The sequence below is a fragment of the Artemia sp. Qi Xiang Cuo genome, chromosome 2 (genome assembly GCF_049724085.1).
Source record: "Artemia sp. Qi Xiang Cuo chromosome 2, ASM4972408v1, whole genome shotgun sequence".
Classification (NCBI taxonomy): Eukaryota; Metazoa; Arthropoda; class Branchiopoda; order Anostraca; family Artemiidae; genus Artemia; species Artemia sp. Qi Xiang Cuo.
In genome coordinates, this window is record NC_142795.1 from 61068566 (window position 1) to 61088392 (window position 19827).

The 19827-nt window shown below is 35.9% G+C and overlaps 1 protein-coding gene and 1 long non-coding RNA gene across 2 annotated transcripts in view; both read left to right on the plus strand.

The window, feature by feature from the left end:
- The window catches only part of LOC148955468 (uncharacterized), a 257094-nt gene that overhangs the window by 61762 nt on the left and 175505 nt on the right, over positions 1-19827 (plus strand). The gene's annotated exons all lie outside the window — the stretch shown is intronic.
- Positions 1-19827, plus strand: part of LOC148955469 (plastin-2-like) — a 43461-nt gene that overhangs the window by 17558 nt on the left and 6076 nt on the right. Inside the window, exons 5-8 of the mRNA XM_089104972.1 lie at positions 1689-1935; positions 7944-8082; positions 10326-10468; positions 18564-18718. Of these exons, the coding sequence (XP_088961098.1) occupies positions 1689-1935; positions 7944-8082; positions 10326-10468; positions 18564-18718 (684 nt within the window). The remainder of the gene's footprint in view (positions 1-1688; positions 1936-7943; positions 8083-10325; positions 10469-18563; positions 18719-19827) is intronic.

Below are 19827 nucleotides of genomic sequence, written 5' to 3' on the forward strand. Positions count from 1 at the left end.
GGAACATATCACTAAGACAGTTACGTCATCAAAAAATTTCCATCTATCCGGAAAATAAACACCAAGGTGGTTTATCATTGTAAGAAATAAAATAGAACCTAAGAGGGTTCATTGGGGCCCACCATTATAATGTGGGAGGGGATCAGAATATACGTTCAGGTAATTCACGACTTGCGTTCTGTTAGAGAGGAAAGACGTAATTATTCTAATTAAATAAGGGTCAACTTGAAAGCTTTTCTAATAGTATATTGTGGTTGATTAAATCAAAAGCTTTTTGCAAGTCAACAGCAATAACATTGAGCCAGGTATTGGGTTTTTGAGTGTGTTTACATATTGTGTCCATAAGGTGAACAAGATAGTGGGTAGTAGATGTAGAGCGTAGGTTTCCGAATTGTCTTTGGTCAACATTTGGGATTATCTTTACTTTCAACCACTCAGCTAAAAAGCTTTCATATAATTTTGAAAAAACTGGAGTAAGAGTAATGGGACGGACACCATCAAAATCTTGATTATTACCTTTTTTTTACGGGAGTAATAAAACCTAATTTCCAACAATTTGAAAATTTACCAGTAGAGGTAATTTCATTAAAAAGTAAGGACAAAGGCTCTGAGAGATTGTCGACAAAGGCTGGAATTAGTACAATGGGGGTGTCTAGTGGACATATACTGCACTCAGCTAAAAAGCTTTCGTATACTTTCGAAAAAACTGGAGTAAGAGTAATTGGACGGACACCATCAAAATCTTGACTGTTACCTTTTTTTTACGGTAGTAATAAAACCTAATTTCTAACAATTTGGAAATTTACCAGTAGAGGTAATTTCAGGAAAGGCTCTGAGCGATTGTCGGTAAAGGCTCGAATTAGTACAATCGGGATGTCTAGTGGACATGTACTACACTTTTTAATGTTCTTAATTTTCGCCTCCACATCCGAGGGTGAAATAACGGGAAAATTGAGAGAGCACAAATCATAAGGAGTGTCAAAAGAAAGGGGAGGGAGGTTCTGAACTATGGAAGAAAGAAACCTGTTCTGATAATTGGCTGTAACTGAAGGGTCTTCTTGGAAATGGAAATCTATATTATTATGTGTTTTTCCACAAATTTTCTTTGTTCTATTATACCGTTGTTTTGGCTTTGTAGAAAATAAATCCTGGACTTTGCATTTGTAATGTAAAGAAGCAGATTTACGTATTTCTTTTTTTATATGTCTACGCAGTGAGTTCGCTTCGGATGTTTTACCACTCTAGTAGATTCAATTGAATTCTAATTAGTTTTTTTTTCAATTGGCTAGTAATGTATGGTTTGTCATTAGAACATGTTTTTACTTTTTTCACAGGGAAGGAATTTATGTATATTGTTTTAGTCAGCTTTTGGAATTCAGAGACTTTAAAATTAATGTCATTTTTTCCTTTGAGAGCCAGCCAGTTTTTATTGGTAATCCAAGATACAAAAAAGAGAGAGAGAGATACAGAGAAAGAGTGAGAGAGACAGAGAGAGAGACACAAAAATATAGAGAGACACACAGAGAGAGAGAGAGAGAGCGACAGGCAGAGAGAGAGAGACAGAGACAGAGAGAGAGAGACAGACAGAGAGAGTAAAATAATTTGCCATAATTAACTAGTAAAATCATAATCAGTCAAAATAATAATAATAATTTTAGTTAATTGCAATTTTTCCCTTTTTGTTTTAGGAGGAAGACTTGAAAAAGAGAGCAGAAATAATGTTGCAACAAGCAGAAAAACTGTGCTCTCAAAATTTTGTAACACCTGAAGATGTCGTGAATGGAATTGTGAAGCTGAATTTGCTGTTTTTAGCCAATTTATTTATCAAGCACCATGGTTTAGCGCTTGGTGCTCAGGACAAAGAAAACATACTGGGAAGCTCAGGACCCCTGGAACCTACTGGGAAGAATAAGTGGCGTCAAGGTGGTTGCGCAGGTACCACTCTCTTAATTCATTATCTGATAGTGAGTGCAATACTTGGTTGAGTAAATTACATGCCTTGAATTCTGATATGAGATCCTACAAATATATCAATCTCTCTATTTTGCTTTCTAACAAGGATCTTACACCGTTAAGTCCATTGTGAAGGGCAATAGCTACCGTAACGATATTGCTTGCAATATTATGATGAAAAAGTAAATAGTGGCGTATACCGTTCTTAGATGTTAGTTTCAAATCATGTAACCATATTGAAAACCGTGCACCATTTAGTTCCTTAAATTTAGTAATATGTTTTCTTTCCCCATTCTGCTTCAGCCTACTTTTACGGATATTATGTGCGTTTGTAAATATATTGTATGCATCTGTTCGGTTTGATAAATCTGGGTGATTTGTGTTGCCTTTTTAATTCTTCTTTTCTTAATTTAGATCTTAAGATCTACAAATCACTATTTTGCGTTAAATGTACAATGGAAGCTGTCCAATCTTTTATTCTTCTGTCAGAGTTTGTAAGCATTCTTCTTATACCATCAGTAAATGTTACAATCTGAAAGTGAATGTTAGCTTTCAACCAAATAAAACATACACCATTTAACTCCTTACATATTAGTATTCATGCTGCTTTAGATGACTCATTTAAGTGGACTGTAAAAACCATTCATGTTTTTTCTCTCCAATTACCTTTTATTTATTTTTTCTGTTTTTTTATTTTTTTTTTTCCTTTGTTGTCCTGATGATTTGCCTTTGTAGTTTCAATCCATCCCATGCTGTTTCAGCATACTTTTACGGATATTATGAGCGTTTGTAAATATATTGTATGCATCTGTTAGGTATTATAAATCTGGGGGATTTATATTACCTTTTGAATTCTTCTTTTCTTAATTTAGTCGTCTTTGATCAACGAAGGAGCGGTGGTGATAAGAGGCACACACATTAGACACTCTTTGAATCTATGGTTAATTCTAGTTACAATTTTTGTGCAACTGTGGATTATTGTTGTATGATCATGCCCACTCTATGTTTAAATAGTAGTTTTTATGTATTTTGTTTAAATGTGCGTGGAATAATAAGAGATAGATGGGATATTCCGCAATCATATTTGTGGTATGGTAGTTCTTGTCCTTCTGATGAAATAGTTTTTACAGGAACATGTTTATCAGATAGTGAATACCTAACAGCTTATTCAATTTATCATAGGCAGAGCTATAGCGTTGCCTATAGTAAATGCCACACGGCTCCAACGTTTTATTATAATTATTTTTTTATTTTTTTTCCCAGAGGCACTTCATATGGAAGGAGTCATCGTATAAACTTCAAACGGGGCTCATTCGATTATAAATCGAGAGTTCTAGTACCTTTTTTAAGGGTCAAAAGTGATTGGAAGGCAGCTAACACCCATTCCACGCAGATCATTTCCCAAACACATTCAATCAAAATTTAGAGACAGCCATTTTGTTCTATGTAGTTGATTTACAGATAGAAGTTATGTTTTTGAGGAGGACACTCCATCCACAGCCCCCAGGGCAAGGGTTGTAAGTTATACCCTGGGAGCATATAAGCTTTTTATAGAAAGTTTTGTCGTAGAAACTTCAAAAAGGACTCCTTGATTGGAAATTCAAAGGGCTAGTGCCCTGTTTAATAGTCGAAAATGATTGGTGGGCAACTAACCCCCGTCTCACGCCCACCTTTTCCCCAAACCTCCAACCATAATTTTGGGATAGCTATTTTGTTCAACGTAGTTGAAACTTTTGGGAAATTAGGTGTTTGATGATGAAAACCCTTTACAGCCCTCAGTGCAAGGGATGTAAATTATATCTTGGGGGCATATAAAGTTTTCTATAGAAAGTGCTGTCGTAGAAACTTCAAAATGGGCTCATTCGATTGGAAATTTAAATGGCTAGTTGCTTTTTTAATAGTCAAACGTGTTTGGAAGGCAACTAACACCCCTTCCTTGCCCACCATTTCCCCAAACATATACAATCAAAAATTTTGAGGTAGCCATTTTGTTCAAGGTAGTTGAAAGTTCCTGAAATTATATCTTTGAGCAGGACACTCCTCCTACAGGCTTCAGGGAAAGGGTTAGGAGTTATACCCTGGGGGCATATATGGTTCTTACGGAAGGAATGCCCTGGTAAACTTTAGAGAGGGTTCGTTTGATTTGGAAATTGAAATCCCCCCACGCTCTTTTTTCCCGAATGCATCCAATTCATTTTTTTTTTTCAATTTTTTTTTTATTTAAAAGAATATTTATAGATAACGGAAATATTTTAAAAAAAATTCAGAAAATTTTTAGATAGCTAATTTGTTAAAAATAGTTCAAAGATCATATAACAGCAACTCCGGTGTCGACACTACCCCCAGAGTCTGGGGGCATGTGCTTTAAGTTATTCCCTGGGGGTATATATGGTTCTTATGGAATGGATGCTCGAATAACCCTCTAAGAGGGTTATTCATTTGATTTGAATAACTCATTTGATTTGAATTTCAAATTTCTAGTTCACTTTTTAAGAGTCAAAAGAGATTGGAGGGCACCTAGCTCCCCGCCGCTTGCCTCTTTTTCTCAAACCAATCTGATAAGAACTTTGAAATAGCAATTTTTTTTTAAAATAGTTCAAAGACCGTATAATGAAAGCTCCGGGGTGAGCACAGCCCCCTAGGGCCTGAGAGCAGGCGTCCTAAGTTATACCCTGGGGAAATATATGGTTCTGTAAAATTCTTCTTTTCATGGAGCATCCCTTCCCTTCATGGAAGGGATGCTCGTAAAAACTTCTGAGAGGAGTCATTTGATTGCAAAGGCCATAGGGCTCTAATGTTTTATTATTTGTTTTTGTTTTTTTTCCTAGAGGCTCTATATGGAATGGGTTGTCGTATAAACTTCAAAGGGAGCTCATTCGATTGGAAATCGAAATTCATTGGGCTAGTGCCCTGTTTGATTGTCGAAAGGGTTTGGTGGGCAGCTGATCCCCCTCTCATGCCCACCTTTTGCCCAAACACATCTAATCAAATATTTGAGATAGCCATTTTGTTCAACGTAGTTGAAAATTCGGACATTAGGTCTTTGAGGATGAAAACCAGCCCCACAGCCCTCTGGGCAAGGATTTTAAGTTGTGCCCTGGTGGCATATAAGATTTTTATAGAAAATGTTGTCCTAGTTATTTCAAAAAGGGTTCATTCGATTAGAAATTTAAATGGCTAGTGCCCTTTTTATTAGTCGAAAGTGATTGGAAGGCAACTAACACCCCTTCCACGTCCACTACTTCCCCAAATATATCCAATCAAAATTTTGAGATAGCCATTTTTTTCAACGTAGTTGAAAGTTCTGGAAATTATGTCTTAGAGAAGGACAATCCCCCCACAGCCTTCAGGGCAAGGGTTATAAGTTATGGGGGCATATATGGAAGGAATACTCATAAAAACTTCAGAGAGGGCTCATTTGATTGGAAATTGAAAGTTCTAGTTCACATTTTAAGCGTAAAAAGATATCAGAGTGTAAACAGCCTCTCCCCCCCCCCCCCACGCCTGTTTTCCCAAATGCATCTGATAAAAATTTCGAGATAGCTGTTTTGTTGAAAACAGTTTAAAGACCATATAACAATACTCCGGTGGCGACACAACTCCCCACGGGCCTGGAGCAGGCTTTGTAAGTTATGCCCGGGGGGCATATATGGTTCTTATGGAAGGAATGCTCGTATAAACTTCAAAGAGGGCTCATTTGATTGGAAATTAAAAGTTCTAGTTTACTTTTTAAGCGTGAAAAGAGATTGGAGGGCCCCTAGCCCCCTTTCGTGCCCTTTTTTCCTCAAACCCATCCAATGAGAACTTTGAAATAGTCATTTTTTTTAAATAGTTCAAAGACTATATAAAAAAAGCTCCGGGGTCGACACAGGACCCGAGGGCAGGCCTTGTAAGTTATGCCCCGAGGGATGTTTCTTATGGAAGCCATGCTCGTAGGAACTTAAGAGTGGGCTGATCTGATCCGAAATTGAAAGTTCTAGATCAGTTTTGAGGGTCAAAAGAGATTGGAGGGTAACTAGCCCCCCCCCCCTGCCCCTTTTCCCCCCAATTGCATCTGATAAAATGTTTTAGATAGTCATTAAGTTAGGAATTGTTCAAATTCAGATAAAAAAAACTCATGTGTCGACACAACACCCCAGGCCAGGGGGCAGGGGTTGTAAGATATGCCTTGGGGCATGTATGGCTCTTATGAAATGGATGCTTGCATAAACTGCAGAGAGGGCTCGTTTGATTGGAAATTGAAAGTTCGAGCTCACTTTTAAATAGTCAAAAGATATCCGTGGGCCACTAGCCCCCCCCCCCCCACGCCGTCTTTCTCCAAACCCTTTTGATGAAAATTTTTGAGACATAAATTTGTTAAAAATAGTTCAAAGGTCGGATAAGAAAACCTTCGGTGTCAATACAACTTCCTATAGGCATAATATGCCTTATAGGGTTCTGGGGGGCGTTTATTACTATTTTGGAAATGATGCTAGTATAAAGGTTGGAGAGGGCTAATTCGATTGGAAATTTATTTTTATTTTTAAATTTTTAATCGTAAAAATATATCGGTGGGCACCTAGTCCCCCCCCCGCTTCACGCCCTTTTTTCCTCAAACCCATCCGATGAGAACTTTGAAATAGCCATTTTTTAAGTATAGTTCAAGGACTATATAACAAAAACTCCGGGGTCAACACAGGACCCGAGGGCAGGCCTTGTAAGTTATGCCATGGGGGATGTTTCTTATGGAAGGGATGCTCGTAGGAACTTCAGAGTGGGCTCATTTGATTCGAAATTGAAAGTTCTAGTTCAGTTTTTGAGAGTCAAAAGAGATTGGAGGGCAACTAGCCCCCTCCCCCCGTCCATTTTTTACTCAAATGCAAACAAAAAAATTTTTAGATTGCCATTAAGTTAAAAATTTTTAATAATTTATTTAAAAAAAAATTTTGTGTTGTCTAAAAACTCCAGGCCCGGGGGCCGGGGTTGTAAGATATGCCTGGGGCCATATATGGTTCTTATGAAATGGATGCTTGTATAAACTGCAGAGAGGGTTCGTTTGATTGGAAAATTAAAAGTTCGAGCTCCTTTTTAATAGTCAAAAGATATCCGAAGGGGGCCGAACTAGCCCCCTTATGAAAGGGATGCTCGTATTGGCTTTTCTTATGAAAGGGATGTTCGTATTGGCTTTTGGTTTTTATTTACAGTTAAGGAAGGGGGTAGTATCCAAACTCTTGTTTGGAGTGAAACTGTATTCGTCTTGTACAACTTTAGAAACAACTAATAAATTAAACTGAATATTTAATGTATATTTATATTAATTTCTGAAAGCTGATCAGTTCAATATTTTACTATAATTTTAATGTTTACTTTCAATATTAATCACAAAAGAAATCATTTGTAATACAATTGGTTTGCAGTATTGGTCGACCACTTCGTTCTTCTGTTTAAACTATTATTATTTGGGGTGTATGGATTCCCTACTAGAATGGTTACGGTCTTATTTTTCAAGAATATTTCAATATGGATCAATTAATAGTACTTTTTCTTCTACGTTGCCTATATTGAAAGGTTTCCCATTCGGCCATGTGCTTTGACCACTCCTGTTTTTAATTTATATTAACAATATTGTCGATTGGCTTCATCCCTCTGTCAAGCCTTTTCTTTTTGCTGACGACAGCAACTTTTTCATTGCTGCACAAGACCTACGTCTTGCCACTCCCGTACTTCAAGGACTTTCTAATAAAGTGAAGGAGTGGTGCTGGTCAAATGATATGAATCTTAACAGTCGGAAGAGAGCCTATGTAGATTAGGACCCTTGTCGTGTGTGTGGCGTTCTTTAGACAATGATGATCCTGACTTCTTGGAGGGATATGCCGCAAGAAGAATCAAGTCTTGTGTTCGAATGACACAATTCGAAAATTGTGTCATTATCCTTTGGTCAAAATTCTGTATGATGAACTCACTTGGTTCCTACTGCTTTCATTGCAACAATAGATTGTCTTTTTTTTTAGCTTATACAAATTGGATGACTTCAATGGGAGTTAGCCCTCATGTGAACTGGCTTTACACTGACCTTGACAACAGTGACATTGACGGAGTGCTGCTTCAATTAATGGACAAAATCCAACCTGGAGTTGTTCACTGGCCTATGTAAGTTGTTAAAGAGTATTGGTATTCCCATATCTATCTCATTTCATTTTTACTTTTAGGAATAGTGAGAGATAGTGAGGTTTTTTTTTTCTTGTATTTACAAACAGGAGTTTTTTAAGGCTCATTTAAAATGAGATTTCATTAATAACAATATTTATCAAGTGCTAATTTTAGTCATTAGATTCTTTAGAGAATTTTAGGATTGGCCAAAAAATAATTGAAAACTCTTATTGACCTAAGTTACCGCTAGCTTAATCTTTGCACTAGTAAAATCTGATTATGAATGGGCCTTAAGTCAATTGATTTTCTTTTATTTATTTCAAATTGATTGCTGTAAATCGAGTAAACTCTTGTTAAAAAAATTGATCAAGTATGTAGTTGTTTGATTTCTAGATTTGTAATAAGTCTAAAAAATTTTTTCCACATACGAAACCTTGAAAATGGAAGTTACAAGTTGTAGTGCTCTTTTCAATAGTCGCAAGTGACAAGAGGGCAACCTGTCGTCTTCCTTCACACCAATCATTTCTGCAAAAAAAGATGCAATTCAAATTTTAAGATAGCCATTTTGTTCACCGCGGTTGATTAGTCTGAAAATTATGACTGAGGATGACAACCTCTTAGGTTGTCCCATAGCTCTTAGGGTAAGATACCCCCACCTCCAAAACTCGTATTTTCCCAAAATGTATCTGACAGTAATTTTGGATGGCTACTTATTGGCGTAAAAACTTTGAAAAAGGCTCATTCGATTGTAAGTTGAAATGGCTAGTGTCCTCTTTAATAGACAAAAGCAATTGAAGGGCAAATACCCCTCATCCGCCTTTCATATCACCAAAACACTGTGTATTTGGGAAATCATTTTTGGGTATATTATTCCTCTGTCTTTGAGGATACCCCCCCCCCCCAATGGGTCCCAAGCCAAGTGTTTTAAGTTATGTCCTGGGGGCATATAAGGTTTTTACGGAAAGGGTGGCCATATAAACTTGGGAGGAGCTCATTATATTGGAAAATCAGAAGTTCTAGCGCCTGTTTTAAGAGACAAAATGATTCAAGGGTAGATACCCCTTCACATCGTATATTTTCCCCCTGTCATACATCTAATAAAAATTTTGAGATAGCCTTTTGTTCAGAAATAGTCCAACGATCGTATAATAAGGCCTTTGGGGTTTACACAATTCCCCTGACACTGGAGACAATGATTTTAATTTATACCCCACGGGTATATGTAAGGTTTTTTAGTTTGAACTTCAAAGGAGGCATATTTAATTAGAAATGTATTCTTGTGGTTTCCTTATAGGAGTCAAACGTGGTGGAGGGAAAATAACTCCCCCTCCCTGAAATCCTGTTTTTCCTAAACGTGTTTGATTGAAATTGTAAGATGGCCATTTTGATACCAATAATCATTTTTAACTCTTTAAAAGGGTACTAGAACTTCTGATTTCCAATCGAATGAGCCCTCTCTGAAGTTTATACAACCACCCCATCCATAGAAACCTTATATGTTAACAGTGGGCAACTAGTATAACTCAGTGCCCGTGTCCTCAGGACTCTAGGGTTGGGGCATACCTACGACATTTTTACCGTACATTTCATCTTTACTGACACTGGTTTCTCTATAATTTCTCGACTGGTTGTGGGGGGGAATGTTGTTTTTGTGGGGTGGGGGATGTTACCCTTCCAATCACTTTATTGTTAGAAAGGGGACTAGAAGTTCTAGAATTTTGTCCAAGGGGCACGTGTTCGATCCCTGGCGCGGCCAGTTATTTGGTTTGGGAAGCGGGTCAGTGGTGTGACTCTGTAAGCTTAGCCAGAGTCGACCCTGCTCTAAATGGGTACCTAGAGAAATCTGGGGACGGTAAGCTGGAAGGGTGTGAGAGAGCACAAGATGGCTGGCCCCCACGACCCCCCCTCCCGATTGCGTTTCCTGGCTGAAGGGCCATGAAACGGAGATCAGAACCACCGGTTTGGACCTTAAGGGTCTAGTTCCGTCATACTTCCTTTTTACTTACTTAGAAGTTTCTATTTCCAATCGATTGAGCTCCTTTTTAAGTTTCTATGACCACTTCTTCTAAACGAAGAGCCTTGGTAAAGAAAATAAAATTGTGCCCTCTTCTATCTTTACTTATTCAGCGGTATTGCGCTGCCTCTGAAAAAGAATGTGAAAACATCCAAGGAATCTGACTTTTCAAACCGTTCTTTTTTTCAGATAACATATTCTGGGCTTAATACAGGCTTTTTTTTTTCAGACTCTATCGAGAATTAACAGACAGTGAAAAAGTTCGACTAATAAGGGAGAGTTTAGAGAGAGGTGTGATTGGCAGGGACAATTGTACGATTTCGTACCCGCGAGATCAAGCGCATTTAGAAGAATCTAGGAACAAGATTCCAGGTAACAATATTTCTAACGGGCTCAAAGCTACTTTCAAAAACCTGAACCATTTTTAAGGTCAACAGGGGCGGATCCAGGATTTGGGGTGATTGAATTTTCACAAAGTATTAAAGCTGAAAGTGTTGACAGTTTACAGTTTCATTAAAAAACATTTGCTGATAATGCCCCTTTATTGGTTATCACCGATAATGTGACCCTTGATACCACGTAAGCTGCCTTTATAGAACACAGCACTGCATAAGAGTAGCATGCTACAGAGCACAATAGGCCTAATATAATCCAAAAATTAAGACCTCCTAAAAGCATGTTGATTTGAAAACAAGAATGTCTTGGGAGCAATGAATTACCAACCCCAAGTTTATACACACCCAGAAAGTCTTTTGATTGCTTAAAAGTTATCATATAAACTAAGCAATTTTTTCTAGGTTATTTTTCAAATATTAGGCAAGATCGGAACGAGATTCTAGCCTGTGATCTAAGTTTTTTAGTTACTAACTTTTTACTTTATGCGTGATGAAATTTCACTTACAACACTTTCCGAAATAATTTTTTCTTCTTAGGCTGAAATGCCATATCAGAATATACTTTGACGCAATGCGAAGTCAAAATAGATGCTCCACAACTAAACGAATTTTAGTAAGGGTGTCGGCAAAAAAATTTTCAGGGGGTTGGGGCAGACGCCAAAACAGCAGTGATAATTGGGTGAGGGTTAGGTGGTTAATGGCACCAAACTACGACTTTGCCCTGAAGGGGACGAATTTGCAATCATTTCAAAATCCTGAAGAGCTAATTGATTTAAAAGTATCAATAACTATATTTTAGGCTTCCCGGTTGCAAAAGAAGTAATGCCACACGTTGGTAGTACTGGATTCAACCAAGTTGGTTCGCTTTAATTTTAATGAAATTATGCTACGGTGGTTTATCTGTACGTGCGTATCAGCTATCCGGCGGGGGGGGTTAGGCAGTGTAGAGGGGGGGGAGGGTAGATTCCTACAAAAGTTCATTTTAATGGACAAACTGCTTACTCTTCATGATGCTTTAAATAAATATTCAGGGAGGAAGGGGGAGTAGGAATTAATTAAATTGTTCCTCTATACAACTTATATGTTACATTCCCATATCTACCAGCACAGAGGTGAAAATGCATGGTAGGTTATCATCAACCACGCCATGAAATTTATGTGGGGTGGCAAATAGTGCTAGGAACTTAGTTTTCAGCAATTTTCAATAGTAATATTTTTCTTTTTCATTTATATGAAATACTTCAATGTATTTAAAAAAAAATATAGGCTATGCAATGTATTTATCGATGAGAAAATCCCATTGTAGAGGCTGTTATGGCTTCAGTTATGTAGAAGATCAAAAATGTCACAGAATTTCCCTCCATACAAACAATAATACTCCTTCTCATCCAACCAAAGTTCTTCAGTAGTAATATTAACAAGTACTTACCACCGAAATTACTATTCATCACCATTTTTTTTAGTATATTCAAATATTACCCAAAATTGAAATTGCAAATTTAAACGTAGAACAGCACTAATCAACGTGCAATTATTGATGTCTGGTTCTAAGCCAGCTTAAGCACTTCGGTGTAGACTTGAGAAGATATGTGATCCCTGTCCTGCACTGGTATCCGGGATCTTTGCTTTTCCTGAGGCAAAAATAATTTCAATGATTTAAAGGACACCAAATTTGGAACTTGTAGTGTTACGACGTTAAAAAATGACTATTGTATCCACATTTTAACTGACGATTTGAACTGGACTTATCAGGAGTTTCATAAACACTTATCCCAGGGGTAGGAAGCATGAAATTAGGTGATGTAGAATTTGTTTACTCAGGCAGGAATGGTGGGGGTTCATAGACAGGGAGTAGGACCCATGATGAATAAAGAAGCTGCTAAGTCTTGTTTAGGCTGGGAAGGTATTAATAATAGAATACTAATTGTTCATTTTATGACTAAAAAGTTCAGGGTATCAGTTATAGTAGAATATGCCCCTTATGAACCGACTGACGAAGATACTAGTGATTTAGATAAATTTTACTTACAGTTACAGGAGCAAAGATACAGGGTCCCATGTAGAAATATGATGTTTTTACTAGGAGATTTTAACGCCCAGGTTGGTAGAAATAGGAATAGATAGTATCATAGCGTAGGTAAATTTGTTGTAGGAAAAGAAAACAGTAATGGATACAGACTTTTGCAATTTTGTAGGTATAACAATCTAGTTATAACCAATACGGTGTTTGGTCATAAAATGGCTCATAAGTTAACATGGTATTCACGTGATGGTATGACAGCAAACCTTATTGATTATATTATAGTAAACCGAAGACTGGCAGGATCCACACAAGATACTAGGGTATATAGGAGTGCTGTTATTGATATTAAAAGTTAAGATCACCATCTAGTAGTGTCAAGGGTTATTGACACTACTGGGAAGTTATGGAAGTTATGATGTTGGTAGACTCCAGGAGGAGAATTTGAGAGAAACTTTCCAGGAACAGTTGAATACTAAACTTGAGAGTTTAAATTTTGATAATGTGGAAGATGGTTGGAATAATTTTACAAGAATAATTTGTGAAGTTTCTGAAGGTGTCATAGGGAAGAAAGCTAGAATTGCAGCTAAGAATATTAGTGAAAAAGCTTTATGTTTAATAGAAAAGATAAAGGACTTGTATAAGAATTATCTGAGTGATGGATCCTATGAAAACCAAAGGAATGTAAAGAAAGTGGAGAGAGAATTAAAATATGAACTAAGGAGGTGTGAAGTGGAGGCCGTGGATAAAATTGTCTAGGATCTGGAAGATGCAGCTAGACGGCATAATAATAAAATATTGTACTGGCATGTTAATGAATTGACAGGGAGTAATCAATCGGGACTTGTCCCAATTAAAGATAGGAATGTGGCCACAATTAGCTATAAGGAAAGAACTAAAGAGAGATGGGCCAAACATTTTTAGAATTTGCTTAACCTAGATAGAGTTGCAGTAAAAGATATAGAGGAAAATTAAAAAGTTTGTGACGTACTATTGAGCGACCGTACTAAAAGTTGTAAAAAATAATAAGGCTCCAGGTGCTGATAGGATTGTAAATGAGTTTCTTAAATATGGTGGCTATGAGGTTAGAAATAAGTTCCTGAAGATTATGAATATGATATTTGAAAAAGGGGAAGTACCTGACGATTTAAGGAAAACTTTAATTAAGTCACTATAAGAAAGGTGATAAAATTGAGTGTGGTAATCATCGAGGCATTAGTCTGGTCTCTGTAGGTAGTAAATTACTTAGTAATATGATACTTTTTAGACTGAGAGATGCCGTAGAAAAAGTTTTAAGAGAAGAACATTGCGGTTTTAGAAAAGGTAGAGGATATGTCGACCGAATTTTCACTCTTAGGCTAATAAATGAGAAGTGCCTGAGTTGTCAAAAATTTTTGGTCATCAGTTTTATAGATTATGAGCAAGCGTTCGACTCTGTTGATAGAAGAGTTTTAGTAAAGGTTTTATCCTTGTATGGCATACCAGACAAATACATTAAAGTAATTAGTCCTATGTATGAGAATAACATTGGTGCGGTTAAGGTAGGAAATGAGGTTAGGAGCTGGTTTTGTATTAAATCAGGAGTTAAGTAGGGTTGTGTTCTATCCCCCATTATATGGATTATTTTGATGGACTTTGTCTTAAGTAGCACAGGATGGCAATGGAAGACCACGAAATCAAATGGGGAGGAAAAGGTCTTCTCCAGAGCTTAGATTATGCTGATGATTTAACCATCATCGTAGATGAAACTGTGAGCAAAATGAATTAACTTTTAGGGGTTTTGTGAGTTCAGGGTGCTAGAATAGGTTTGAAAAATAATGTTAAGAAGACTAAGTCACTAGGATAGGAATTAGTGAAGATGAAAATGTGACGTTGAGTGATGAAAAAATCGATCAGGTGGGCAGCTTCACTTACCTACGTAGTATTATTAGTAAAGATGGTGGGAGCAGTGAAGTAGAATAGCCAAGGCTCAGGGTTTTTTCACAGGTAAAAAAAGTTTCGAAGAATTGAAAGGTAAGTCTGCAAACCAAGATTAGAATATTAGAAGTTACAGTGATGACAGTGGTCAAATATGGCTCTGAAACATGGGCGCTCAGAAAAGCGGATGACGATTTGCCAGATGTTTACCAGAGAAATTGCTTAAGGATTGTTCTGGGTACCCGGCTGACTGACCGTTTTCAAACAATAGGCTATACGAAAAATCCGGTTCAATACCGCTCTCTAGGGCTATAATGAAAGAAAGCTTTAGGTGGCTAGGGCACGTTGCGTGGATGAAGGATGACAGACTCCCGAAGATGGTTCTTTTCAGCTAACCGTCTAGGGCTAAGCGTAAAGCAGGCCGTCCTCGTCTGGGGTGGGAGGACGTCATAAAGAAAGATTTAAAGGAAATGGGAACGTTGTGGACTGGTTTAAAAAGGGAGGCGTTGATTAGATTAGAATGGAGGAGGAGCGTGCGTTGCTGTGTTTGCCTTGGGTGGCTTGGGGCTGCAGTGAGTCGTTAGTAGTAGTAGTAGTAGTAATACTTTTGGCAACTGAGAAAATACGATCTACATTTCAATGATATCTGTTTGGATTTTAATGGGTAATCGAACAGTTACCAAAACTCAATAGTAGCTCAATAGTAACCAAAACTCTTAAAAATGGAATTTTGACAACAATAGAAATATCAAAACAATTGGCTTGTTATGCTGATTCCAAATATTTTAGTTTCATTAAGTTTAGTCTCATTCATCAAAAGCAACGAGGCTGAGAAAATTTGTCTAATTTTTGGAAAAAGGGGGAAAGACCCCCTTGAAGTCATATAATTTTAATGAAAACAACGCCATCAGATTCAGCGTATCAAAAAACCCTAACGTAGATGTTTAAAGCTCATATTGCTCATATAGCGCATTGATGCTCTTAAGCAAAAAAAATGTTGAATTTTGTAATTTTTACCAGAAGATAAAATACGGATGCGTCTTTAATTTTTTTTTTTTTTCCAGGGGTGATTGTATCGACCCAGTGGGCCTAGAATGTCGGGATAGGGCTCATTTTAATGGAAATGAAAAGTTATTGTGCTCTTTTTAAGTGACCAAGAAATTGGAGGGTAACTAGGCCTCCTCCCACGTCACTTTTTTCCGTCTAATAAAAATCGTCAAATAAAATTTTGAGAGCTTTTTCTTCAGCATAGTTGAAAGGCCCAATAACTATGTCTTTGGTGATAAAATGACCCCCCTACAGCCCATAGGAGAAGGTTTATAAGTTATAAAAATCGCCCTTTGTTTATTTGTTGTTGGGAAGTATGTATGTATTTTTCGGGTGGGGATGGGGAGGACAAATTTTCTGCTGGGAGAATTTTCAATGGAGAGGATAGCTTCCAGGGGTTGAAATTTTAAGAAGAAATTTTACGGTGGGTGAATTTGTCAGAATTCATATACGAAATTTCTTTATATGTCTTGCTTTCTCTTTACCGATTTAGTTTTACGTGTGGAGGTGTTAAAGGTAATTGTCCGTGGATTTTTTCGTGGAGGTGGAGCCAGGTATCCTGACGTTATTTAAAAAGCGATCAGAAATAAAGAAAAAAAAACAAGTTTTCAACTGAAAGTAAGAAATAACATTGAAACTTACAACAAACAGAAATTATTACACATATGACGGGGGTTGCCCCCTTGTCTTAAAGTGCCAAAAAGCTGTAACTTGAAGAGTGAGGTGTTGAGGAGGTGGGCAACCGCCCTCATATACGTAATCATTTTTATTCCTTCTAAGTTTTAATGTTGCTTCTTACTTTCAGTTGAAAAAAACTATATTTTAGTTTCTTTATTTAATGAAGCTTAGAGACAACAATTTTCTAAAGGCCATGGAAGAAGTATGTCAATTAAAGTAAAAGTATTTAAAAATAAAAAAAAGTAAGAATTTACATAAAATACAGAAAACAATAGCCTACTTACAAAAACTAAGATACAAACTCCCCGCGTTTATTTATTTTGAGCAATGCCGAAGCGTTTTACGTATATATTTTTTTTTTTTTAGCAATAAAGACAGTTTTTTGCCTGGTTATCAAACACCGAAATATTTAACGCCTTTAGACTCAGTGTTTATAAAAAATTAGTTTGTTCAAAGGGAAACATCAAACCTAAGATTAAGAAAATTAAATAAAAAGTTTTAATTCAATAATTTTAATTTTATTTTGGATGCCAAAAGCCAGTATATTTGACACCTTTATACTTCATAACTGTAAAAGATTAAATCTTTTTCAAAGTGAAAAATAGATAAATATAAACACTCCTAGAAACCCCCCCCAAAAAAAATTGATAATAAAACACAAAAACGTATCCGTTCATGGGGAAAACACAGGAATTCCTAACAGTCCGTTCAGGGGAAACTTTTCTGATTATAGTGGCTTATACGAACTTTCTTATGCTCTAATAACTGCAGTTATTACTAATAATTAAATGTATATTTAAGATCACCATAAAAATCTGATTCTTTGCCTGAATGTTATCAATAGCTAGGCTTTTATACTTCCGTTTTTTAAATGGGTGGTTTTTTAATTACCATTAATTGATTTTCATTTTTTTTTTTTTTTTTTTTTTTTTTTGCGCCAACCAAATTATATATGGCCCTCTCCCCCCCCCCCTTGCCGGTGCCCATTAATTTTATATACAACATCTTCCAAAACAAAAAGTATCAAACAAAATATCCTAAAATGACAAATAATCAAATTTTGGAAGCCAGTGGATTCTGGTACAAGTTATTATGTTCAAGTTGGAAAATTGATTTGCCACAACTTGAAAAACCTTTTCGGTTTCTGAGACGAATTTTAATCTCCCGGATTTACTCTTGAAGGTCAGTTAGAAATGGCTTATCAAACTGGGATTGAAAATACTGTGACCGTCTTTATGGTGGCATCTGAAAATTTAGCTGCAGTTATGTGATCTTCTTTTGTGACCGTTTTTATGTGACACCACTACGGTTGCGATAACACAAAGGGTTTTTAACCTACTTTTAATAATATTTATAATTACTTTGAATATTAATTTATGATTATTATTTTATTTTACAATTAAAACATAATCATTATATATTATAATTAAAACATAGTGTAATATATACTACTTCAATATTATACTTATTACAAACTATACAAATGAAATGTTTAAACAAGATAATGTAGATTTTGTTTAAAAATACAATATAACACAAAACTTTTAGGATAGGAAATATTTTCTAATTATTTTAAAATAGTTTTATTGTCCAATGCTTCAAGATTGAGAAGTACCAAGACCAGAAAAAAAAGCTGAATGTTTAAATTGTATGAATGGAAGTTTCTACAATTGTATATAGTGTTCAAAGTAAGAAAAAACAAATAACTAAATTTGTTCAAATAAGAAAACCTTGATATGTGGTTAAAGAGTTGTTTGGTTCTAGTGGACAAAGAATCCAAATATAAAAAAGAAACGTGGATGGTAAGGCAGTTAAAAACAATACAAAACATATGGCAATACAGAGCTTAAAGAATGTTTAGATTGCTCTGAAGGTATGACTGTCTTTAGGAATCAACCATTGTTAATGTTTGAATTTTTGGGGAATGAAAAGTGCTGGTAAAATTAAAAAAATTCGTTTTACTTTTCATACCATGACTCAATGTGGTAACGCTGATGAAAATGTGGCACTGTAGGTTTGAACAGACTTAAGATGATCCCAAGGGGTCTTATTTGAATGTCTTTGGTGCTTGAGTAGTTTTGCAGTGTACTCTGTGGAATAAAGGATATAAGCAAATGGGCTCTTCATTTTATATGTGTAGATTTTGCCCATAGAAAAGTTGTGCCAGGAGGATAATTTAGCCAGAGTTCTGAGGTGTCTAAAATTCGATATTGTTGTTCGAAATGTGATTTTGTAAATGAACGGGTGTAATTTTAGTTGCGATTATGATTCTAGCTTTGATCTCAAGATTCTAACGGTTACATAATTTAATATTTGAATCGTTTACTTTTTTTCAAATCACGTCAATTGACTTTAGACTACCGGTCAAAAGTGTTTTTTTTTTTTTTTCTAAAATGTATTTATTTTTCAGCAAATATTTGGGTAAAAATGAAAAGGTATTTGATGAACACAGTGCTTGACGGATGGAGAGATCGTCGAATCTTATTTAATAATGAAGTAATGTCAGAGTCAGTGTTAGAGTCAGAAGTTTATTCTTGGGTCCAATGTAAATTGGGTCTGTCTAAGGTAATTTGAGACTTCAAAACACAAAAAAAATCAACAGCAAGAAGTTGCTTAAGTAGGGCTGAAAACCCCTATGCCTTCCCAAGGCCAGAACATAATTTGCACTTTACTGAAAAAAAATACAAATGAATAGGCATTGTCAGTTTAATCTACATATACTGATATTTAATAATCAAAAATTGTTAATATTATTTGATTTATTAAACTTATAAAAGCAAAAACACATTTTTCAGTAAAGTGCAAATTAGGTTCTGGCCTTGGGAAGCCATAGGGGTTTTCAGCCCTACTCATGTTAATTTCCGCTCGTTTTGAGTTTCCCTTGGTTATTTATTGTAATTTCTGTTTGGTGTGCGTTTCATTTATTTATCGATGCTGATTTGTGGTAGTTTCACGCTTGGTAGCTTATTTTATTTTATTTTTGCTCATTTTTGGTTTAATGTAGTTCTTACTTTTCTTTAAAAACTTTTTTTTGGAAAAGTTTTTTTTTAATTAATAATTAAAAAAAAAATACTAAAATACTTCATTCCTTCTGAGACGCACGAAGACATTATCTAAATAAAGTAAAACAAAACAATCAAAGCAATGTAGAACCCAAAATATAATAAAAAAAGTCACACATTAAAATTAGTATTTTTTATATGTAGAACTAAATACTTCTTTCAATTAGTTTTCGAAAACCCAAGGGATAAGCTAAGAGAGGTTAAGAGCCTACGGTTTTTTACCCAAGGGATAAGCTAAGAGAGGTGATAAGCCTGCCGTTTATCTGTGTCACTCCTGCTGCAACCTTCCGCTGGAATACTCGGAAACAGCTCCTTCAAACTTATAGGGAGAACTGATATAATTAACATTGATAGTATTGGTGCTCTGGTCCTTCAAACTTTTAGGGCTAATTGATCTTATTGATATTGATAGTATTGGTGCTGGCTCGAGAATCCTTTTGTCCAAGATAATTTAGATGTTATGCATTAGTAGACCCACACATTTATTGGTCACCACAATTCTATATTCGCCTTTGGTAATGATGCCCTAACAAACAAAAAGTAGACCTACAAGTATTGACCTTTTCAATTTTTTTTTTCGCTTTTACATTTGGTATTGTCTGGTCTTTAACT